The sequence below is a fragment of the Thunnus maccoyii genome, chromosome 3 (assembly GCF_910596095.1).
Source record: "Thunnus maccoyii chromosome 3, fThuMac1.1, whole genome shotgun sequence".
In the NCBI taxonomy this organism is placed as follows: Eukaryota; Metazoa; Chordata; class Actinopteri; order Scombriformes; family Scombridae; genus Thunnus; species Thunnus maccoyii.
In genome coordinates, this window is record NC_056535.1 from 16,230,387 (window position 1) to 16,256,147 (window position 25,761).

A 25,761-nucleotide genomic window follows, 5' to 3' on the forward strand; every position below is an offset into this window, starting at 1 on the left:
TTGTGTTTTCCATTTTTATTCAAAAATTATTTTCATCAACAAACGGAATGAATAAAAATCAATTAGAACAAACCTACTACAGTAAATGAGCCGTAAGTAAGGACACTACAATGAGCCATGGTGGAGCGATAAAAGATGCAAAGAAACAAAGCATGGGACAAAGATGGAGAAATAAAGTGAACCATGTAACAACTGGCTGGTAACACCAACCCTGAGAGTTGTAAAAGAAAAGAGGTGGAGATCCAGTTTTTATTTCATAAACTTGTGATGTTGATCTTGGAGGATTTTGGCGGAGGACTTTGCGTCGTAGAACAACTCGTTGATTTCCTCTACCTGCTCCCTCTCCACTGTCTCTTTTCCCTGAACGCGGCCTAGCAGACTGGCCGGTGTCAGCAGCTGCACAGCGTACCTGAGAAGAAACAGAAAGTAAGAAGCACTCAGTAAACTCACACACACACACACAAACAGTATACAGCTTTCTCCCCTCTATTCACTGACACAATGCACTATATCTTTACCTGAGGGTGGTCTTGTTGCCGATCTCTGCCAGATGTGCAAGTGCTTCCTCGCTGATATTGATCCCCTCAGTCTGAGAACGGATCTTGATGATCTACAAATCACACCGTCGTCAGTCACACAAATGCAAAAACCCCTGAAGTCACACATCACACATGCACTTTGACCCTCAGACTCACCTGCTTCATCTCCTGTGGTGTGTACAGCATAGTGCGGATGATCATAACTCTGTCCAGCAGGTCCAGTGGAATCCCGTGTGGTGAGCTGATGTCCTCCGTTCCCCTAATGTACAAAAAAGGAAAGTTAAACTACAACTCTTACTGCATTTCGAATATATATTTCTCTCTATAAAATCAATTTTATAGAGTTGATCCAAACCTGATTAAACAGTTTCCCCTGTTGGAAGCGAACACAACGATGGGGGCGATGGTGCTCTCCAGCGCTCGGTGGAGGTAGGTGAAGCACTCGATGTCCAGCATGTGCACCTCGTCCACGAACAGCACGCCGGGTACTAGCTCAGCTACACCTTGGTCGATGTAGCGGTTCACCACCTTGTTGATCTCAGCACGCAGCTTATCTGGAATGGCAAAAACGGAAGATGAATGAACAATAAAAGTCAGCTGGTGGAAGCACTCTGTGATGTTTTGAGTTTTTCTCTACCTGTGATTTCTGTCTTTTTGGGCTTCATCAGTTGTCCCATCATGGAGAGAATGTCCTGGCCTCCCTAAGACAGACAAATAATGAGCAGTTATTAAGGAAGAGGAAATAACTGCCTCTGACAACTTAATATATATATACGACAATGTGACCGGATGCACATACATATTCTCTATGTTACTGTTTTACAGTTCTGTACCTGGGGTCTGGCATTTGCAACATCCAGGTCGTGCAGTGTAACATCCTGAACTATCTCCTTCTTTTTGTGGACGTCACCTTTGGGCAGCGGCACATACTCCTCAGCCTCCAGGTCAAACTCTGTTGCAAAAGTGTCACAACGACCTTGTCTCTGCAAAAGACACAAGCATAAAGAACATGTGGGTCACTGTCACAAAAAACGAATGTCTTACATTGCTCCGGAAAACAGTGAAACAGAAGACGGCGCATAAGAGGAGGGAGAGCAGGTGTATGATTGAACCCGGTGCCAGCCCATCGTAGACAGGAGGGCATGTGGCTGAGGGATGAAAGAGTTAGAGGAGGCAGGTCATGAGATGGCTGTCAACAGTAACAAATGTGTCGTCCAGCCCTCCTCCCCTGGCCTCTGACTAGAGCCGACCCGCGCGCCCCCCTCCCCCCGGCCCACCTGCGCCGATTAAAGGAGCCGTCATCGCGGCCTGTCAACACGGGCCACAAGCCTCGCTGTTGGGCACTGTGGGAGATGGAGAGATAGAGGGAGCGTGAAGAGTTGCAGGAATGAGAGGGGCTCATTCCAGAGTACAGTAGAAAATGCAGCAGGGCTTTCATGCAGAGCTGAAAGAGATGAAAGAACGCCACCATGAAGGACGGAAGAGGACGAAAAAATACTGAGACACCAAGAACAAAACCAAGAGCTTTTATTCAAACTATTTCATTAATGAATTTGTTGATCAAAATTTGTGACGGTTGTGACGAGTACATGAAAGTAATATAGTGATACCTTGACAGCTCCACTGTTGGCTTCAATGTAGATGACATCTCCCACTTCCACACGCTCTTTCTGAAGACTCTCATAAATGCTGGGATCCAGCTGAGGAAAGAAGACGGGTGTAAAATATTTAAATCTGAGCATTAATGTCCCCATTAGCATTACTCTTATTACTAAAATCATGGCCAGAATTGGTCAATGACATTTTAAAAAACACAACACTAAAATTCACATGTAAATCAACTGTTTGTTTTTCAGGATACTGATGGGGAAGAAGAGTTTTCTCAATTTTCAGGTAAGAGTTAAAACTGAATATGGAGACACTGATAGAAATCACATCTAGACACAACCTGGATTTGACATGTATGTTAATGAAGGTGTAAAAAAAAAAAAAAAAAAAAAAGACCCATGGAAATATTTTAGCTGATGCAAAGTAGCTTGAGAAGTTGATAAACTCTTGATAAATTGACACCGTTCTCATCAATCCTGTGGAAATCATTATCATTAACAGTTTATACATGCACCATAGCTAAAGGTGCTTTACAAGCAGCAGTAGCACAAGTACAAATAAAAAAATAGAGAGAGGAAAAAAAAAAAAGATTATAGCTCCCAATCTGACCTTGAGCTGCTTTGTGCCTTTGCCCGTCTTCAACCCGATGACGACGTGGCTGATGGTTTTTCCGTAGCCACCCATGGGATTCTCAGTCTCACAGGGGGTCAGCTCTGTCACCTCCCCTTCATACACCTCCTTTGTTTCTTTGATACGTAATCCTGAAGGAGGGCGACATTACAGTACAGTGTGAGAACTCAATCGGGCCTTTATATTCCTGCTGAAACTAAGCCGCCACATCCTTCAGACTACTCAACAATGCGTTTTATTACAGAGAGAGAGAGAGAGAGAGAGAGCGTGTGTGCATGTGCCCATGAAATGTCTGGGCATCTTTCTCTGTAACACGATTACACTCTTGTTGCTCTTTTGTGCAGCCTGCGGCCCTGAGGATGAGGAAGGCACAGGTGGCTGATCCTCAGGGCCCAGTTGTTCAGAAGTCATCTGATGGGATTTCAGCTATTGGATTGGATCAAACCTTGAAAAAGGGGTTGTTCAAAAGGGAAAAAAGAGTATTCTGAAATCGATTAGATTAGATTAGATTAGATCAAATCGAATTAGATCACGTAATCCAGTCTTGGCTTTGATCTGGATCAAACCTTCAGTATTTGGTGCTTTTTAGCAGGATTGGGATACCTTTGATCACAAAAAAAATTAAAAAATTATTTATTATTTGTATCATGAAGTATATATATACACACACACACATTTATTTATATTGAGCACTTGATTTATTTAACTGTTACAGTGATAAAGTAGATAAAGTACTGTGTATTAATTACAATGTCACAATCATCAGAGATGAACCAGTCAAAAGTCATTTCTAACAACTGCATCCCTTATTGCATGTCCAGTCAGTCCCTCATTCTGGGTGAACACCAGAGGTTGATCTGGGTCTTCAACAAGCTCAGGTGCATCATAAATGTTGTAACAAAGAATAATCCAGATTGGGTAATCTTGAAAAGTTTGTATCTGGATCAGGGTGATTCAATCCAATGTTGCTTTGAAAAAAAAATGGCACAAAAGTAAGATGGATTACCTGATCCTGGATAGCAAAACATGGGATTTCAAAATCCGGATCATTCTGATCCAGATCAAACTTCTTGAACAACTGGGCCCAGGTCAGAGAGCAATGCTTAAGGCAGGGACTGTCTGTCACAGCGCTCTTATCGACATGGTGATGACAACCACAGAATGAAACCCCCTCCCCCTGGCAGATCATATTTGAGGGGAGGAGCGAAGGTGCTGATGACCACCTCTCCCTCTACCCAAGCTCCATTTCCCATTTCCTTCCCTCCGACAGGTACCATCAGCAGTCAGACAAACCCCTTCCCCCTCCAGAGCCTTCCTTCCTTCTCAACACCAGTCTCATAAATTTGCTGCAGAGTGCTGCCTTTCAGCTCATGAGAATGGTGTCAGCAGGACATTTTACTATTCCTGCCCAAGGACTCCTTCACTGAGGGACTCAGATGAACATATAAGGCTCTGTTACACCAAAAGCTGCAGGCAGGCTGAGGAATTTTAAAACTGAGAGGCATTTCATTTTTCACTGCACTTAAAGATCCAGCTCTAGTAGAATCTAACCAAGCAGATAGTTTCAGTTTTATGAGCTTTCATGTGCTGAGGTTTTTAAATATCTGTTGTTGAAACTTATACTGCCAATTCAGGACAGTGGGAGTGGTGTGGAATTGGTTTCATGTTGGTACAGAGTCTGGTGATGTACAGTGATTTTGTCAGTTTCTTCACTTATCGTTGTTTCAGCATTTGCTTTCTCTTGCTGCTATTATGGTTGCAAATCAACCGTTTTGCAACGCAAAAGCTTGTGTTTGACCAACATTCAAATTTTCTTTACTGTAAACTTAAAGCTCAACAGGTCAGAGCGCATCAAAAACAACAACCTCAGTCAGCCTTGTTTGGGGGTAGAAACTATGACCAGTCACACTCACCGATGGCCCTCCTGAAATTCTCCATCAGTACTTCTGTTTTTTTAATCTCTGATGAGTAGACCTCACTGCCGACCATGGGGCAGAAAGGCACCTTGTTTCCCAACTCCTGCGCTACAGCCAAGGCAAGGGCGGTCTGAAGGGAGGAGAAGCAGAAATGTGAGAGAAGAATCACCAACAACAACATTAATAACAACAAAAACCACACTCAACAGTTTAACTAATGTCCTGCTGTTAATGAATGATCACTGTACATTACCTTTCCTGTACCGGGTGGCCCAGCCAATAAAACTGCCCTTCCTGACATCTTCTTTGAGCGGATCAGCTCAACAATGATGCCACAAGCCTAGAGAATGAACACAGCATGTAGTCCTGTTATATATCAACATTCAAAAGTAAAATACCAACAGGACCTAACTGCAGGGAAGATGGACAGAGTAGTAGGATATCCTGGTGAGAACTTTGACCCAAGACTTTACCTTAACTCAGATGTCTGCAATGTTTCCCAATTGATAGATTTACTGTATGTTCACATGTGTGTTGGACTATTGTAAAACACAACATTTTTCACATTTATAATGGCTGAAGTCACACTCTGTTACTAGAAATGTACATTGTTGTCTGGTTGGACCTGTCCTGGTTGGCCACACCAATGTCTTTGAAAAGCTCATTCAAAACAGATCCAGTCCACTTGAAGCTGAGCATTTCACAGCAGGTTTATATTTTCACATATTGAAATCAAGTGTAAGCTTGACAATGGCAGCTCCTGACATTTCCAATCTGTGCACTGTCCCCACTCCCAGTCCCACTGACCACTCTGTTACTCTGTCCATGTATGTTAATGGCATAGGGCTAATAAAGAAAAAAAGCTGTTCTCTTTTATTAATTACATTTTTGAAAAGGGTACGGTACACCAATGTCCTATCCAAATGATTGTAGACAGTCAAGTATTTCTACAAACAGTCAGGTCTCCTTAATCTGGAAATCAGAGCACTCAAATACAATGCCTTTATCTGTTTACAAAGCTGGTCCTTTGTCATTGAATGTGTAATGTGTGAATAAAAGTCTTCCATAAGTTGAATATTGGACCAGGATTGGCTTCCAAAGTATTCGTATGTCACAAATCATGCTCGTTGGCCCGCCCCTTAAAATTGGATTTTCAATGAGCACAAAGAAACTTTACACTTTCAGCAGATGAATGTGAAAATGATGCTCAAACAACCAACTATAGGAATAAGAAGAAAAAAAATATTTTTGAGTGGAGGGGGACTTTACATAAAATCATAATTGCTGTAAGTGTTTGTCTATTGAGCTGATCCGAGTTGCATTCATCAGTTATACAAATATGCATTTTTGCTTTTCCGTTGAGGGATCAAAAATTCACAAACCAAAAACGGAGCTCTACAGTATTTTTTAAAAGGGTAAATATCATTTTAAGGTGGACTTTCCCTTTAGCTCACCTCTGACCTGAGAGTAAAACAGCGACACCACAGGGCTAACGGAAATAACACATTAACACCTGCAATGAGCTAAATCATCCTTGCAAAAATCCTTCAGCTCTCCCAGTCATCCAAACAAACACTACAAGAATAACTTAACTTCAATGCAACGTAAATATTACCTCTCTGGCAGCCTCCTGGCCGACTAGACCACATGCTGACTGTTTAGCATTCCCGGCCTCGTCGAGCCCGAGTCCTTTGACATGACTGTGAGAGGCGATCCGCTGAGTTTTTGTGGTGCTTTTTACCTCCTCGATCTTCATAGTTGTGTATAAATATGTGATGTAAAAACTACAAAGTGGGTTTAAGGCAAAGAAATTGCCTCCTGTGCCTCAGATTACTTCTCACCGCCAGAATCGGCGCCGAAACTCAAAACACAGGGAAATCGGTTTCCATGTGGGTTACTAAGGGGAAAATTAGCGGAAGTGATACCCCTGAAATTACCGCCTATTTGGACTATCGAGTAAACCGATTGGACCATACCGATTAATACAAAATTTTAATTGGCTAAAATTCACGTCAATCATTTCCACCCCTCAAAACCCCACCCCCAGAGTTTTCATTTCCGTTTGTGTTTCAGTTGCTGTGTCGTAGTAGAAACCACTAGAAACTTGTCAGTGAGTAAATAATAGTCTCAAATAAGTGTGAAACATAGCAGATAGAGGGTTTTCATCGCCATTCCCACATTTTATATTTACGTTTTAAACAAATAGCCATTACAGTTACTTTTGTTAGCTACTGATAAAACGTTCCGCTTTAGCATGTTGTTGTGCTGAGGATGCGAAGCAGGGAAGACGTGTCTCTCAACTGCCGAAGTAAAGTCTCATTTATAGTTCTCTATATTTTGTAAGCCACAAAGTAATTAGAGCAGCGTGTTGCTTAAAGTGTCTCGGTTATAATTAACGAATGTCACTGAACGGAAAGTTTGTGAGCAGCAGCAGTAACACCGCCTGATGTTTTCTCTGTAACCGTTAACTGAGACCAAAGTCTAACTCAGTCACGCCAGTTATAATCATTACAACAAACTGGCAAAATGTCAGACTCTGCTGACAGTCGGACAAAAACGTTAAATTTCAACATCGGGGTACTTGGACATGTCGACAGCGGGAAGACGTCGCTTGCCAGGGCGCTGAGCAGCACCGCTTCCACCGCCGCCTTCGACAAGAACCCGCAGTCCCGTGAGAGAGGCATCACGCTGGACCTGGGCTTCTCCTCTTTCACGGTGGATCTGCCGAGTCACCTGCGGGAGAGTCTCGGACAGCAGCAGTATGACAGCCTGCAGTTCACCCTGGTGGATTGTCCCGGACACGCCTCTCTGATTCGGACTATTATTGGAGGTGAAGTCTATAAATTATGTTCAATTGATATTTATAATAATGATAAACTTTATTAGGTACAAGGTGCTCCAAAAAATATAATATCATAAAATATACAGTATCATACACAGAAAATGCAATACAAACAAGGATCTTATGAAGTGGTCAAACATAGAGAGATAAAACAAAATATAAATATAACAATATAAAAACATTTGTGTAGGCATTATGAAAGTAATGGGTGGATAGTATATAGTTATATAGTGTGATGATACAGGCGACAGTAATCAATTACATCCCACCAAGTACTCTCAGTTGCCAGTTTATTACTCCCACCTAGTTAATAGTGTAACGCAACAGCTCTAAATTAAATCCTGATGAAAGTTTTTCAGAGAGGTGTTGATCCAACCTGATGGTCATTTTGGAGGCTGTGGTGTGTTGCTGTGGAGAGGTGTTCTTAAATTTTTTCCACTCCATTACATCAATGAGTTTAGAGTAAATATTACCCCTCAGTGTACTGAACATTGTAACTTTAATGAAGCTAGGATGGGTGGCTTTTGTATTAGATTGCATTAATTTAAGCTATGTGTAGCTAATACACTGGTAACTGAGTGTATATACAGCTTTAGAATAGTAGCTATCAAATCACATAGTGCTGTATTTCTTCACTGCATAATAAATTACTCTCACTATCAGAATTTGATAGACACACAACGATACACTTCAACAGCAGCATCTATGAAACAAAGTGCATATAGTGGTAGCATTTTTGACAGGCACACCTCTGCATGTAGCCTATGTAAAAATCATTCAAAACAGCCACATGTAAATCTTTTCAAGAGTAACAGAAAACTCAAAAAAACAAATTACTTTGCAAACAGCAAACTGTTTTGTAAAGTCCACAATTAACTCAAGTACAAATACTGCTTGGTACTAGTGTATCAGTTACATATTTAAAGAAAGCATAGTGCAATAAGTACCAGTATATGGATAGCATCTCACTATAGATCATGGCATGATAAATTGCGGTATTTCCCATCTTTTGTGCTCAATGTGCATATGTAGTAGTAACAACTACATTTTGGCACACTGAACCTGAAGTTATTCTGTGTAGAATGACAAGTAGACCTCTGTCACACTCAAATTTTACATTCCCAGCAGAGGGCGCCTTCTCTCTGCAAGTAGTTTGACACATTATGACATGTTGAACTGGACTGGGAGTGAGGAGAAATGACTACAGTGGTGAGGCACTTAGAGAGTGACTACAGGTCACTAACTCAGAGGGACATGGTGTATTACCTGCTTTCTCTTTCAGTCCTCCTTCTCATTTGTCACACACCTGAACACATTAGCTCCCACTTTTTAAAATGTACAAAGCATTAACAGATAATAGGCAGTCTGTGGGTGAAGTAATCGGTTTGTTATAGAGGCACTCAAACACTTAATGTTGCCGTGTCATGTAACCAACATACTAAATGAAACCTATGAGCCAGTGGGGTGGCACATGCTATAGATTAGGGAGGAAGGAAAGTGCAGGGATCGGGGTATGTATTAAACTTCCCCTCTTGTCCCAAGTGGGGAGAGCACAGGAAAGAGAGGGAGCCAAATGGAAGGAGAGAAAAGAGGGGAGCACAGGAAAGAGAGACTGCCAAAGTCAGGAAAAGAAAAGAGGGAAAGGAAAGACAACCAAGTGAGCCGCAGCTCTAGTTTCAACCCTCTAGCCCTTTACTCTCTCTTTGCTTTTGTGCACCCCTCCCCTAATTTCTCTTCTTGTTCTACTGTTTTTCTTGGGTGTCTGTGTCTGTTCCTGTTTGTATTGCTGTTGTCGGCTTCATAGTCGATATCACACTGAGGTGGATGAATTAATAGACAAAACCACCCAAACCTTTTCTCTTTTTTATAGGATGCCATATTAAATTTATACAGATGAACAACAGGAATGTTAATTACTGTGCTATGTTGGTTTTTATTGCATGTTAGTAATATCTAGTATCTCTTTTCTAGGGGCTCAAATCATTGACCTGATGATGCTGGTGGTGGACGTGGTGAAAGGGGTACAGACTCAGACTGCAGAGTGTCTGCTGATAGGAGAACTGACTTGCCCTCGCATGGTGGTCATCTTGAACAAGATTGACCTACTGCCAGCCAACAAGAGACAGAGTGCCATCGAGAAAATGACCAAGAGACTGCACAAAACACTGGAGGGCACCAGGTCTGCATTTAATACAAATAAAATACTTAATCTGAAGAGGTGTAAGAGGAAGTGAGTGTAAAATCTTGGCCCAGACAGTTAAGTAAGTTAGGGCATCCTGCATGCCTCCTGCAATTTAATCTCTCGTCAAACTTCCTCCATCCCTAACCATTCTGTCTCCCTCTCTGTTTTTTTCAATAAAAATAGTTAATTTTAATCATTACTTCAACATTAAAACATGAAGTAATTTCCACATGACTGTTTTTTGTTGCCCAGATTTAAGGAGTGTCCAATTATAGCTGTGGCAGCGAAGCCTGGAGGCCCGGAGGCTGCTGACACAGAGGAGCCACAGGGAGTGCCAGAGTTAATCGAGGTAAAGTCTGGAAACACACTGGAGCCCTTCTGTTGTTATTAATGTTGCTCAAAACAGCACAAGTTCTTACTTATGAGCAAGTGCTATTTGTCAATTAACATCAATAAGATAATAAGAGTAGTTCTCACCTGTGTGTACTTACTGTCCAATTAAACATAACAACAGAATACTTTCTTTGTTTGCAGTTTGTATTGTACTTGAAAATTTTCAGTGCTTATCGGCAAACTGACAAAGTTGGTGTTTGTTTATTACTTAATTGGTATCTGGGTTCATATTTGTGTATGTGTGTTTCTGTTTCTCGAGAGTCACACATGTGCCCTTGCAATAGTGCGACACAAGTTATCTTTTCATGTGTGAATAGGTGTTTCTTACTTATTTCCTTGTTGGTTTCTGTCTCAGCTTTTGAAGAAACAGACATACCTCCCTCAGAGAGACCCCGGAGGTGACCTTCTGATGGCTGTGGACCATTGCTTCTCCATCCGCGGTCAGGGAACAGTCATGACAGGGACCATCCTGCAGGGGTCACTGGCCATCAACGACACAGTGGAAATCCCAGCACTAAAGGTACATTTCAAAGATTGGGCATGAATTCTGAATCTCGGATATTTACAAGCAGGCAACATACCCGAGCGCTGGAAATGCTTTTGTGGAAACCACAGCGTTTCGGAAGTTCAGAAGTTTACTGGATGTGGGCAGACAGAGGGAGGGATGGCCGAGTGGGTTCAGAGGATGTGTCAGTTTAATGTGAGGGAAGGATGAGGGGACTTGGGGGGTGGACTGGCAGCACAGGAGTTTAGTAATTTAGACCAGATGCAAACTTTCAGCCGGGCTCAGCAGTTTTGTCTGCAGTTATTATATTCACCTCTTGGTGGCAGCAAATGGCTAAATGATCAGTCACTTGTGACAAAGCTTTGATCTGAACCACTACTGTTGATTTTGTCACTGTCTGATAAAAGACAACAAAAACAATTAGAAAGACATTGTCGTATGCCAGAAACAACAATCACTGATGGATATATTGATAGATAGTCAGATCGGTATCTTTCAGTTGTGAATTTGTATACTTGTGAAATCAAAACAAAGTACATCATCAGCTAATAATAAGTTTTTGTCAGTGTTTTACATTTTTAAATACATATTCAAATATGATTTTTTTTTTTTCACCAAAACACTGACAGTTTTCCAACAAATAAACCACATACAATAGTTTGCACTTCACTAAAGCTTTGTGGGATTAATTGACAGTAAATACATTTGGACATTGGCATAAAAAGCATTTTATAGAAAGCAGCATTTTGACAAATGGTTCTGTTATCTTTTAAAGACACACGTAGCTTAAGTGGTTATGCATGTTCAATAAGCTGTTTACTTATGTGCATATTTTAATGATAAAAAAACTGACAAAAGTACTAAATTGAGCCTTTCCCTTAAATATGTTATAAATCATCCCTGTGATGAGGATATACATATATATGTGTATATATATATATATATATATATATGTGTGTGTGTGTGTGTGTGTGTGTGTGTGTGTGTGTGTGTATGTATGTGTGTATATATATATATATATATTTATATATATTTATATATATAAAATGTATTTTTTATTTTATCACATGCTGTATTCCATGTTTAGTTGATTTACTAGTAACCTGAAGAAATGATTGAAAATGTTAAAGAAACATTTAAATATACATAGGTATTAAAATCAACTTATGTTTCCCATTTTGTGAAAAGTGAGCGATGAACTTTTAGCAGCAGAGTTCCAGTGTACTGCAGTGTAGTGTATTTATGCAGCTTTTGCTTTCTCTTGTATCTGTGAATTGTATAGCTTTCCAAATCTGCTCTGTTAAAATTGTTATTAAACTGATTATAGAAATCTATGTTGTTTTAAATTGTGTTTTTTATTTACTGTACTTCTGTGCTCTCTGACATCAGGTGACCAAGAAAGTAAAGTCGGTGCAGATGTTTCGGAAGCCAGTGTCTGGGGCCATGCAGGGAGATCGTGTGGGCGTGTGTGTGACACAGTTTGACCCTAAACTGTTGGAGCGGGGTGTGGTGTGCACCCCTGGCTCCCTGCATACCCTCTATGCAGCTGTCGTCTCGGTCAGGAAGATAGGCTACTTCAAGGGCTCTCTTGCCACCCGTGCCAAGTTCCACATTACAGTGGGGCATGAAACAGTCATGGCGAGGGTGACCTTCTTCGGCCTGCCACCTGTGGGTGTCTCAGAGCCCCCTTCAGACACTAAACCACCTCCAGAGCCGTGCTCACTAGAAACACCCTTCACCTTCGACAGGGAGTACTTCTACCAAGACGAATATCTCACCGGTCAGGGAGAGGCGAGTTCAGGACCCGACCCAGAGCAATGGGCTTTGTTAGAGTTTGAGCGGCCAGTCACATGTCCCTCACTCTGTCTTGTGATTGGCTCCAAGCTAGACACAGACATCCACGCTAACGCATGCCGTTTGGCCTTCCAAGGCCGTCTGCTGCAGGGGTTTGAAGATAAAGGCTATGCTGAGACTGCCCTGCCTCGCCTGCGCATCTACAAGACCAAACACAAGGAGGGACAGGTGGAAAGGGTGAGTGGACACTAAACAGTTTGTCTGTTATTAAAAACGGTCTTTTTCTAACTCTCCATTGTTCTGCTTAACCTTGAACGTTGCCCTTGTTTCTCTGCCCTCTTTATCACCTTATGCTCCGCTCTGATTCTTCTTTGGATGTTTCTCATTGCTGATGGCACTGGAGCGTGCCTCTCAGACAGAACCCCTATTGTATATTCATAAACAGACACGTACACACAAACAAGCATGCATATGCAGCCCTGGTGAGCACTGTTTGAGGCATGGGCGGGTATGCATGCCTTAGCATGTGCTGTGACACAGAGGTGTGTGTGGGTGGCCGTCTGACGCCACTCGCCCTGTCTAGCTGTCAGAGGCTGGTGCTGTTTGGACACACCTGAGTGGCATAGGAATACCCACATGACTCTGTGAGTTCACCTGACTCCCTAATTCTCTCTGGGTCATCATGTCTCTCTCTTGTTCTACTCCTCTCTCTCTCCCACATATTTTGATTTTCATTCTTGTGTGATTGATGTTACATTCTGTCCTGATTTACAGGTCATAATGATCCATATCTCATCTAATCAAAGTCTGTTGTTTTCTTATTGACATCAACATCTGATTTGACAATTTTTCAAAAGTTCTACAATGTCCAATAACAATCTTTAGGATTTTATCGATACCTTCTGTCCGATACTTGATACTCTTGTTTTTTTAGTACTGTGCTAAACAAAACGAATACATTTAGAACAGGATACAAATTTATATTATTTATGTACTTTTATGTGACAAAATATTGTTTCTAGAGCAGCAACAGCAATGTTTATGACAGTAAAGTTACTATATAAACTCAAAAAAATATCCCTGTAAACAAAATCTAAATAAAATGAATAATATTCCTGACATCAAAACACTGAGTGAAGATTAAAAAGAATATAGAACATAGAAATCAGCCACTATCACTCTTACTCTTTACTGCTAATGTGGCTTAGTTTACAAGAGTTTGCTTAATTTTAAGATACTGTACATGGCTAATTTGGCTAAACAGTTTGGCTATAGACAGCCAGTTTCTGTTTTAGCTTGTTCATAACAGTTTTCTATTTGCAACAAGCTCACAGTTGAAAATATAGCTTTTCTGCATGTCACTCCCTGGTTTCCTCAAGGACTGATAAAAGAACTGAAAAAATCTCAGAGTTCTTACAAACTTTGAACCAGTTTCTATTTAAAACAGAGTTTCGGGATTCATCTCTATCTGTGTGCGCACTGAAGGTGTTATGACACTTGTTTATTTTACAGTGTACAGTGAAGTTTCTTTGTGTGCACCCTCGTGCAGGGTCAGATTCAGGTCGGGGGTCAAGTGTGTGAACTAGTTTCCTGCTGTTAGCACCTCAGGCTGTTGACAGCTCCAGTCAGTGACTCAGGAGGAGAACAGCGTGTGCGAGAGGTCAGATCCTGGTCATGTGACATTACATTTGTTGTTTATCTGTCTCCCAGAATGAGTCAGTTATGTTATAAGACTTAAGAATTCCTCTTCGTAAAAGACACATTACTGGCATTGTTCAGATATGACGACCTCGACCAGTCACAATTCATACGGTCTGTCAGACGTGTATAGCAACTGTATTTTTTTTATCAGCGCATCAGTCACGCTTGAGGGACGTCAGGGTCAAATGTTCAAGAATGAATGAGGGTTAGGCAGAAGAGAGAGGAAGAGCTGGAGGTGGAGGGCTGGGGAGGGGGGGTGAGTTGGAGACAGAGCGGTGCCCTCCTGTTATCAGATTAGTGGCGGGTAAGATCGACTTAGTGATGGATGATAAGCAAGAAATACAAACAAATATAGCATAAAATGTGCAGGGGGATGAAAGAGAGAGTGCGAGACAGCCAGGCGGCGAGCCTCGAAGAATGCGGCTTACAACGAGCAGTGCAGTTGATGGGGGTACAGGATGGAGGGTGCGCGGTTCTTCCTCATCCTACCCTGATGGCAGAAGGAAATCATGGCAATCCACAAGATCTAGTCATCGGAGGAAGGAGCCAGGAAATCAGACTAAAACTCATCCTGACATATTCACAGTCATAATTAGATCATATGCTTTCCCACCATTTAAAACGTACTTCTAATCACGTTTTGTGCTTTCATTCTATTTGTCATTAGTGCTGCAGTTCATAAGTCTCTTTCCCTCTCTCTCGTGCTCTCAGGTGACTGATGATTATACTGTGATCGGCCGCAACCTGTTCAAGAAGGAGACCAACCTGCAGCTCTTTGTGGGGTTGAAGGTCACATTGTCGACAGGTGAGACCGGTGTTATCGAGGGCGGGTTCGGACAGAGCGGGAAGTTTAAGATTCGAGTACAAGGTAAGGATTTATCAGATGCATTTCGATTATATCGCTTAGTTTGACACTAGGCTGCATAGATATTGTACGTGTCCCTCTTCATCACTACACACATCAAAACTTTCTCCGTCTGTCCTTGGATTTTGGGGGCTCTGCGGACGGTTTTCAGGATGTGGTAAGAGTGGTAGGCCTGACATCCCGAACCACATTCCCAGGATTCCTCTGGGGATTGCCTGTGTTCCGGGGGAAGTCTGTTCTGTGTTTATTTTACCTTCTGTTGCTCCAAACCCACGGCTCCACACCGGGAGGGAAGAGAAAACAAAAACATTTAGAAAGAGAACCTCACCTACATCCTCTTCACTGCCTCACACTTGCATACTCGAAGGTCTCTTGACATACGGATACACACATCCTCATGTATGAACATAATGCAGACATTCAGCGGTGTTCATATGAGACTCCGCCGGGCCTCAGGGGGAAGATGGCACTACTCTGCTGCTGATTAGGGGTTTGTCAGACTGATACAGAAGGATGGTATTTAGTTGTGATAGGTTTTAGCCTTTTGAAAGTTCTACATTTGAGTAATGGCATATATAATTGTATGGGTGTTTTCTTCTCTTCACACACACATGCATAAGATAGAGAGAATGAATGAAAAAGTGGAGGACAGTGTCTGCTTTCATGCAGATTTCGCTGCCAAATGCTTTTCTGTTTCTCATATCTGCTGTGTTATTTATAGGACTGCAACTAATGATTAATTTTCATTATCGATTAATCTGCCGGCTATTTTCTTGATTATGCAGTTAATCTTTGGTCCATCTGTCAGACAAATAGTTTTTTAAAAAAGCCATCACAATTTCCTGAAGCCCAAGGTGATACCATCATATTGCTTGATTTGTTCAACCAACAGTCCAAAACCCCAAAATATTCATGTTACTATCATGTTACATACAGAGAAAAGCAACAAATCCTCACATTTGAGAAGCTGGAATCAGAGAATGTTTGGCATTTGTGCTTGAGGAGTGACTAAAACAATTGAGCAATTATCATTATAGTTGCTGATTAATTTTATGTCAGTTGACTAATAGATGAGCTCTTGTTATTTCATCAGAAATAATATACAGAGATAGTTTTAAGAAGATCTGACCTCATCCACAGACTTTATTTAAGGCTCTCAGTTGAACAACAGTGAATACAATCAGTGAGACCGATTGTGATGTAGTAACAATGTTTAAATACTTTGCTAGTGAGACAAAAAGAAGTCTCTCAGTCTCTGTGACTCATCATAATCTCCTCAATTCTTCCTTTCTGCACCAGCATACATATATATATGTGCTACCACATATGTAACTCTGTGTAGGCTTTATTACAATGACTGATATAGAAGTCCTAAGGAACTGTGCAACACATCAGCCAGTCATGGACTTCTTCATTAAAAGGATACTATTGTTGACTAGAATTTTTTAATGGGCACAAGGGACAGCGAGATTATCATTCCTCCATACTCTTATCTAGTGTTAGAACAGAAAACACAGTGACATCATGCTGCCCCTCAAAAAATTAATTTGCTGCCAACTCGGCAGATGACCTGGTTTTATATATAGTACACCAAACCCTATTTTTACCCATATTTGGTGATTGTTGGGTGTTAATTTTGGACCCTGTCAGATAAACACACTGTCTAATGTACATATGTCACTAATGCCTTGTGCTTCACATACACATATCTTGATTCTTAGGTTCTTCATCAGTGATTCTCCCATTACCTGCAGTCTTAGTCTGTGCAAGAATTTTATAATATAATGGATGTTAATTTGAGAACAAATGTGTAAAGAAGTGGTCCTTATGTGTCATTTATATGTGAACACAAATCATTCAAGTTTGGGTGTGTGTGTTTGTGTGTGTCTCTTTTGTGGAGGTAAATGGACGTTTTCAGCTGATCATAGATAACAAGGAGAGATTTCTGGCGGCGCTGCAACCATAACAACCCTCACATTGGCATAACGATAACAAGAAGAATGCTGGCGCCGTTGTACGTGAGGTCAGACAGTCAGCGTGTAAAGCAATGAACCCAGAACATTGCTTACCTTCCTTGTGCAAAACCGCAAGCAAACAAGCAGCCAGTTTCCATACTCGGTGCACAAAGATATGATGGCATAGAGGAGTCTGTAGTGAACATCAGACAGCAGCTCACCATTCCCAGGAAACAGCTCAGTACAGCTGAGAACAAGGCCCAAGTGAAGGATGAATCATGAGTTTAGGTCTAAGCAGAAAGAGGAGGCACGATACTGCTGCGTACATGTCGGGATGGGCCAGACTAGTCTCAAGAGGCAACCGAAACATGGTTCTCTGCACTTTTCATCAGTTACATCAGAATGATGGAGGCATCAGTTGATCTTGAGGTCAGCGCACTGATACAGCACCTGCTGCATACATAACAGTGAAGAAAAGATCTCTATCATGTATCAGATATACCTACATACTGAGATTATTAAGTTGACCTAAGTACAGCACATCAGGATCTAGATTTGTTAAATAAAGGGATCTATTTATATAATGTTTCTTGATTGTTGTTTTTTAAATAATAAGATAACCAACCCCCTTGCTTGACCTTTCTGTTTATCTTTTCCTCAGAGGGTCTTCTCCCAGAAACCAAGCAGTTGTTATCCTCTACCTCTAAGAAGAAAGGGAAGGGGGGGGGCAAAGGCGGACCAGCAAACGAAGAGGAGCCCAAAGCAGATTCTCAGCCTGTTAGCATTCACCTGCATTTCAAGCGCTATGTGTTTGATCCCCATAAGAAGATGGTTCAGTCGTGACCTTTTGCTGCACAGCTTTCAGACTGACACTATGTGGCAGTGCTGGAGACGGGGGGAGAGGACAGCTTCAGAGGTCTTTTAGAGGTGAGGGGGATTCTGGCCTCTGTATCAGGGGTGTGCTAACTTTTGTTGCCTCTTTTTCTGGGGATGGAAACAGTCTGCTGAAATGCAATGATTGCGAAATGCTGAATGCGTGTGAAACAGTTTTTGTTTTATCTCCGTTTATGGAGATGGAAGCTGCTCTTCTGTTCATGATGCATTTGAGTTGTCTTACATAATCATACCTTAGTTCAGTTCTTTTGACTTGCTGCAAACCTTTCTGTCTGTAACCTTCTAACTCAGCGTAGCCTTAATGGGACTGATCACATGATCTCAGATAAAAAAATTTAAAAAAATCACACAGGTTTCTTCAGAATTTCATTTTCTGTAATGGAAGTTGTAGAGCTGCAATTTTACCCTGGATAGCAATTATGTCGGAGTTCTCTTGAGTTGAAATTCAGAAAGACAAATAAAGTAAATCCATCCTTAAACTCCATTTCTGACTGTTATTTTCTGTGTGATCATTGGAAATGTCCTTCATCAAATGAGGTTATGATAGCAATGAATTTAGTTGTTGTCACAGAATAAGATTAATTCATCAGCAGCAATGTATAAAAACTACAGTGCCAGTCACAGTTTATATGTGCAGTAGCAGAGAGTTTCTGTATCAACATACTATATTACAGTTCCAATACACTGATTACATACTGAAACCAAAACCCTAATGTGTGTGTAATCTGTGGTTCTCTGTGGTCGGTTTGTTCTGCTGTCATACATAATGTACAGCATAATGGGCACATTTTACCTCATGTCACACTCTGCCCAGAATCTATTCGATACATGTACAACCTGAGACGTAATTAACATCCATACCAAGCGTACCTGCTACTACCCACTGAGTCATATTACACTGTATTGCAAAAATCAATGTCATTGCAGGGTGTAAGTTATGGAAATGGCATCTCTTTATTTATCAATTTGCTAAATTTGTACTGTTTGTACACTGTGTGTTCACTATTCTAAATCAGGAAAATATATTTTAAATTTCTTTTTAATTTCTTGAATAAGCAATAAATTAATCATCTTATTAAATTATTTGAATTATTATCATCTACTGTGTGCTTTACATTATTGCTCTCTATCATCACATGTTTTACATTTGTCATATTTCTTTTACATGTTTGATTGAGTAAACAATGGAAAACAATAAGAAATACCAAAAAATTTGAACAATTATCATTGGTGACTGACGGTGTGATTAATCAGCCAGTTACTGAGAACTGTACAATGTGAAATGATCATGTCTCTTGTGTATACTGTATGCGTTTCCATCCTGTCACAGAGATGTTTTGGGGTGGGGCAGTGAGAGTGCAGGACACTCGGTATGTAGCGAATGATGTCAGCAAACTGTCCCTGTGAACAGCGACTCTATCTCAGCAGGAATCTGTGGAAATTGGAGAGAGAAGGAGGAGGGAGGGAGGAGCAGGAGCAAGAGGGGACACTGGAAGGATTGTTCCTCTGAGTGACAGTCCTTTTAGTCTTATCTCCTTTCGTTCCTCTTATAGAAAACCAGACAGGAAAAAATCTCTGTTGCTTTTTACTCCTGTGTCTCTCCAATTTCTCTTTCTCGCTCCACCCCCTTCTTTCATTCTCCATCTATTCTAGTTTTTATTGAAAACCTATTTCTCTGTCCGTTACTGGTCTCATGTCCCATCATGAAACAATAAAGGAAATCATTTTTAGGTTATTAAACATTTCCCTTAAAGTCTTAATTACATAGGCAGACCATGATGATGCACATCTTTGTGTCATTGCTGCAATATCATCAGTTGGAGATGGATATGAGTGTATTTTTTAAATTTAGCAACTAGTGTTAATATTATCACATCCAGATCTAACATCCTACTTTCTTCAAACAATAAAAAACACACCCACTGACGATACAAATTAGCTGAAAGCTACTGTCTGTCTTGCATCACAAGAGGAATATGTGTTACATCTTAACATAATTGTAAACACTGAATCAATTTTCCAATGCTTCTTTTTAGAAGATGATTATTTTCATCCTCCTTGTCTTGATAAAGATCCTCCTGCTTTTCATTAATACAGACGCAGGAGTGTGGGTGCACTGCGTTTCCCCCAGTATGTTTTAACATGCATGCTAATCCTGTTTGTGTGTGTGTGTGAGAGAGAGAGAGAGAGAGAGAGAGAGAGAGACACTGCAGTCCCTTCTGAGTTTAGGTGAGGAGGTTTTGGTGGACTGTATAATCCGCTTTTAGAGACGTAGCTGATTGTGGCAGGAGGAGACAGACAGGGAGGCTGTGGAACTGCAGCTGGGAGTGTGTTCTCACCTCAGCTCATCACACACACACACAGACACACTCAGCGTCAATGAGACAGACACCTGACATGGGAAAGTGATCACCATTCTTGCTGAGACACTTTGGCCTGTACGTGAGGCCCAGTGCTCATATCTTTAACCACAATTTCCCATATGACTCCCTATAATTTTCCCTTTTTAAATTCCTCCTCTTCTCTCTATAGAGATAACACACACAGCTATGATGAGTTTCCTTCAGTACCCCTGTCCTTTTTTAGTTTTTGCTGGTAACCTTGAGGTCAGCCAGGAGTCAAAGGTCAACGTCTGAGCTCCTGAATGTTTATAGATGGGAAACGGTCATCGACGAGCTGAGATAACAGGTATCTATCTGTGAGAGAAAGAAACAGAGGGGAAGGGGATGGCAGACGGATAATTGACAAGGCAAAGGAGGAGGGCAAGAAAAAGAGTTTAAAATGTGGTTCAAGGCAGAGGAGATTGAAAAGACTAATTAACAGCTATTTGACTGATAAATGGGTGCAACATTAATTAACAATTTAACCAGTGGGGATGTGGTTAGGCTGCTTTTCTTATATTACTGTCTCACTCCAGACTATTATATGCCCTCCTTTAGAGTTTGCAGTGTATTTTTGCTCCAAAGCAGCTCATAAAATACTTTTTTCACATTTCTCTGGTTTTCTCTGTCCAGTTGTTGGTGTTGATCCTCACCAAGCTGCTATATACAATCACTGTTTTAACAGTATCACCTCCCTCTGACCGAGATGATATTTATTGCTGATTATTTGATGACAGAAGCTGTACTTTGCTATCAGACAGCTGCACCACACTAATGAGCACAGACACCGATAGAATCACCCTCGGCCCCCTCACTCCTCTCAACCCTCGCCTGCAAATATAATTAGCTGTGATTAAAATGGGCATTGTTTAATTAATACCACCGCAGCCCCTTTCAGTCGACTTCTCCATTTCCGGCACTGCTTATCTCCCACTCCCCCCCCCCCCCCATCAGCTGTGGAGGTCTTTTTAGTTGTTTTGTTTTTGACTTATGCCTGTGTGAATCGTGAGCATAAATATAGGTCTGCCTATTTGATTAAGCTATATGGTTAGAGTTTCTGTCACTGCTCTTAAAAATAGTTTGAAATTAAGTGTATCTCTAGTGTTGTTAGAAAACTCCACTAGTGAAAGAAGTAATTGTCCTGCATTCAAAAATTCCCTTATGTAAACATATGGAAGTATTTGCAGCAAAATGTACTTAATAGTAACACAGCATCCATTAATTATTCTTATATGTATTTGTATCATTATTGACTCATTGTTCTATAAGCAGTGTTTTAGCTAGTACAGTGAGTGTTTAGTGTAACTCCTATATAGCCAGCTGGGTAGATTTATCTGCAGCTATACATCATATCGAATGAGCTTAGCGTGTGGTTTGTGTGAAAAATCCTCATCTGCAAAGTAACTAAGGATTAAAGCATCCCATAAATCAAAGTATGATAAGAAAGTACAACATTTCCCCCTTTAGTGCAGGGACATAGTGTAGCGTATTTGAGAAAGTGTAAGGTTTCACAAAACTGAAGCAAAGTATTAACTGTATAGTGTGGTGTCACTTGTTTTCGTCAGTATCTTTGCAAGTAAAAGCTGCTGTGAAATAACTCAAAAAATATATTAAGAACAAAGACTTTATTCACTTATCAGAAATTGCAAAAAAAAAAAAAAGGATTGATAATTTATGATGTGCTTTCCAGGCTTTCGTTTCATAATATGAGTCAGTAAAATGTCAGCTCATAAGTTACCATAAAAAGGAATTTAAACAAATATCCTATCTGTTATTACTACTAAATTTGCGTGTTAAATAAATAACAGCTGAAAAGAAGGAAAATAACCAACCTGTGAACATCCTTGTCTTTTATGTTAGTGTGTCAGCCTCTTTACTCATAGTCCATCCCACACTGCACTCTGCTCTGTTAGTCTTAACTGGAGAGACTGGGTTCTGACAGTGGAGTATTTGTTGTAAATTGAGTATTATTTACATCTACATTTTTAATTTAGCTGACGCTTTTATCAAAGGGGCGTACATCTGATTATTATTTATTATTATTATTACAAAGTGATGATAACAAAGAAGGAAACCAGTGAGCAGGTTTATGACTCTGTTCCATTCATTCCAAATAAACTATACTGCATGGCCATAATAAACATTTATTGATACATTTATTTTGAATTTGACTGCAGTCACCTTTAAATTCAGATAAACCTTCTAAGCTTTTAAAAATAGTTGTTTTTACTGATGCACTGTGTTGTACTTCAAGAATAGCTTTTAGTCTAGTTGAGTTGTTGTCTGTAAAAATATTCTGTCTTTGTATCACATTTTTGAGCTTCATAGTGATTGTAATCTTTATGTGTGCCAATCTTGTTCTGTCTTATAGTCTTGCATTATCTGACATGACTTGTTCGGATCCTTGTATTTCCAATCACTATTGCATATGTTTTAATTTGGTTTTACCTTCTTGTTTTAGCAGCTCGTGTACACAGTTAGGGTCTAGAGTTTTTAATTCTACCTCTGCCAATATTTTTAGTAAAGCTTTTAACACTATCCCTTGTGAACTAGAGCCTTTATTATCAGTGGATGAATATTTAACTAATCTCAAGTTCCATCTTCTATGAAATTGCTCCATTTAAAACCAGGAAAACGAAACACATGTCCCAGCCATGGATAAATCAAAACATTCATACTATAAAACATAAATGTGGTAAGAAAAAACAACTCTAAACACATCTACTTTTCCCATCTCATTGGATCTAATATTTCTAATCCCAAGGTGCTTTTTAACATTGTAAGCCGTGCCGCTCATGCTCCCCCTGTTCCTTCTGTCGACGCTACTCCTGAAACCTGCAATGAGTTTTTAAACTTTTTTACTCAAAAGATCTCCCTCATTCATCAGAGTATGACCTCATCTGTAGATCCCCCGTCAGTTTGTTTACCCACTAGGCCTAATGCTTCTCGATCTCTTCAACCTTGTCTCTCAACCTACACTGTTGGAAATTGTCAGCAAAATAAACCCCTCCTCCTGTCCTCTGGACATTCTCCCTCTTCAATTTTTTAAAGAAGTTTTTAACACAATTTGTCCTTTTATACTGAACACCTTAAATAGCTCCCTTTCTTCTGGTACTGTGCCCCATTATTTTAAAAATGCTCTTGTCCAGCCCATGTTAAAGAAACTCTCTCTCTCTATCTCTAAACTTCATTTTTTAGGCAAAGTCCTGGAGAAGATTGTTACAAATAAACTTTTAGCTTTTATAAATGAGAACTCTATGTTTGAATCACAGTACAGAAAATTCCCATGAATGACTTGTTTTTAGGTGCTGACACTGGACGTCCCTCCATTTTAGTATTCCTAGATCTCAGCACAGTGTTTGACACAGCTGATCACACCATCCTCTTGTCCCATTTAGAGAAATGGGTGGACATCAGTGGCACGGTTTAAGTCATACCTTACAGACAGGACTTTCTGTGTTGGTATTATTGAGTCTAGGTCTTCCACCTCTAGGATGGATTGTGGGGTTCCTCAGGGTTCGGTGCTTGGCCCGATTCTGTTCACCATTTACATGCTGCCTTTGTGACATCTCAAAAGATCACACAACGCCAGTTTCCATTTTTACGCAGACGATACTCAGATTTATCTCAGCTGTGATCACAATAACTTCAATGAAATTTCTTCACTTATAAACTGTCTCAAGGACATTCAAAAGTGGATGGCTCAAAATTTCCTACAACTCAACTCAGAAAAGACTGAGATATTTCTTGTTGGCACTGACTCCTCAAACACTCAAATTAAAAACACACTAGATTCATAAACTCATCTTATTACTCCACAGTGTAGAAACCTTGGTGTGTTATTTGACAGCAACCTCACTCTGAATGGCCACATCAAATCTGTCATACATTCATGCTTTATTCAATTTAGGAAAATCTCCAAAATTAAGCCATTTCTGTCTACCAAAAACCTTGAAACAGCCATTCATGCTTTTATTTCATTGTGGCTAGATTATTGCAACTCCCTTTTTTCCGTCTAGAGCAAAAAGTCTCTCTCCTCTCTACAATTAATTCAAAATGCAGAGAGAGAGCACATTACACCTATCCTGTCATCTTTGCACTGGCTGCCTGATAGTTTTAGAGTCTGCTGTCACAGGCCCTGAGGTCCTCAAATGCTGGTCTCCTGGTGGTACCTAGATCCAGACTAAAAAACAAAGGTGACACAGTGTTTGCCATTAGGGCCTCCAGACTTTGGAACAACCTTCCAGAAGAAATTAGGAGGGGAAAGTCTATCTCTTCTTTTAAGTCTCTTCTTAAAACACACTTTTATAGTCTATACTTCTGTGATCGTTCTATCTTAACTTTCCCACACCATGTGTTTGTTTGTATGCTTTATTACCGTCTATAATTTCTTGCTTCATTATATTACTGTTTTATTGATGATGCTATTTTTCTTGTTTTTATGATTAACACTTTGATGATTCCTGTTGTTTGTTCTTTTTACCCTGTAAAGCACTTTGTAAACCTTGTTTTGGAAAGGTGCTATATGAATAAAGTTTTATTATTATTATTATTAATTAGTTTTAGAAAAGACAGGAAATCGTGCAATCAGCTACTAAAGCCAAATTCTTTATTTCCTTTGCATATGAAAGAGGCTCATTAGCTGATACGTCCACAAAATAGTTGCAAGACGTAAGCAGTACACCATAATGAAAGAAAAGCCTTTAAGACCTCCATTGTCCTCCCATCACCACCGAGTTGTTTGCATATCTATTCCTGTCTCATTTACGCAGACAGGAAAAAAACGCCCATGCAAATTAGTGCTGCCACCTCAATAAAGCAACATATTGATATACTGTTTCCATATCCCTGACACACACATACACAACACGAATGTCACTCTCACCTGAACGTCTGGCATTGTATGACTGCTCTATGTGTTTACTGGCACTGTCATCCTCTCATCTTCTTCCTCATCACCTCAGGACAGGGGGGTGGCCAGTGAAAGGCAGAGACTGATGGCCAAAGAATAACAGCCGATCATTACAGCTGAGCTCAGCAGAGCCCCGTCGTCCAGGTCAGAGGTCACCTGCAGCATCACCTTGAAAAATACCATCCAGCATTCTGTCCGTCTGCCTGCAGACGTCATCTTGTCTCATTCACCTTCACATATAGAGGAGAGGAGAGATACATATAAACACACTCTCTGACCTGCGATTCCGACAAAGATTGAGGTGATGACCAAAAGCAGTGAGGATGCAGAGATGATTCAGTCGTCAGAGGAAAAGATCAATAATATGGAGGACACAGCAGTTACTTTGTCAGGCTCTACTCTCCAATAGCCCTCCTTCATGACTCATCCTCCTTATACACGTCTTCATAAGAGAGCTGTCCTCTCTGTAGTTCACAGCAAGTATTTTTAATTCCATACAGGAGAACAAATAGCTACAAACTATTGCTGCGCTTAAGGAAAGAAAGAAAGCCATGTTTAAAGTAGCTGTAACTATTGTATGTATTTTGTTTGGTGTTGTTTCATTTTTCTAGAATAGTAAAAAAAAATTAGTTTTCGACCAATAA

The 25,761-nt window shown here is 40.5% G+C and overlaps 2 protein-coding genes across 4 annotated transcripts; one reads left to right on the top strand and one right to left on the bottom strand.

The window, feature by feature from the left end:
* ruvbl1 (RuvB-like AAA ATPase 1) lies at positions 1-6,588 on the bottom strand. Its single transcript, XM_042405865.1, has 11 exons — positions 6,309-6,588; positions 4,947-5,033; positions 4,691-4,823; positions 2,757-2,908; positions 2,150-2,239; positions 1,373-1,522; positions 1,177-1,240; positions 895-1,093; positions 696-798; positions 519-610; positions 1-409 (listed from the first exon to the last, which is right to left on the bottom strand). Exons 1-11 carry the CDS (start codon positions 6,447-6,449, stop codon positions 250-252), a joined length of 1,371 nt encoding a protein of 456 aa, XP_042261799.1. The 5' UTR covers positions 6,450-6,588; the 3' UTR covers positions 1-249.
* Positions 6,589-6,703: 115 nt separating this feature from the next.
* eefsec (eukaryotic elongation factor, selenocysteine-tRNA-specific) lies at positions 6,704-25,402 on the top strand. Of its 3 annotated transcripts, XR_006095428.1 has the most exons (8): positions 6,704-7,523; positions 9,507-9,714; positions 9,970-10,066; positions 10,466-10,630; positions 12,005-12,646; positions 14,822-14,978; positions 16,876-17,359; positions 17,592-17,683. XR_006095428.1 is itself a non-coding variant. In XM_042405864.1 (7 exons), exons 1-7 carry the CDS (start codon positions 7,220-7,222, stop codon positions 25,187-25,189), a joined length of 1,593 nt encoding a protein of 530 aa, XP_042261798.1. In that variant the 5' UTR covers positions 6,704-7,219; the 3' UTR covers positions 25,190-25,402. The 3 variants fall into 3 exon arrangements, 2 of the variants coding, with proteins under 2 accessions (XP_042261798.1, XP_042261797.1); XM_042405864.1 differs by lacking the exons at positions 16,876-17,359; positions 17,592-17,683 and adding an exon at positions 25,170-25,402; XM_042405863.1 differs by lacking the exon at positions 16,876-17,359 and having other exon boundaries at positions 17,592-18,303.
* Positions 25,403-25,761: the final 359 nt, after the last annotated feature.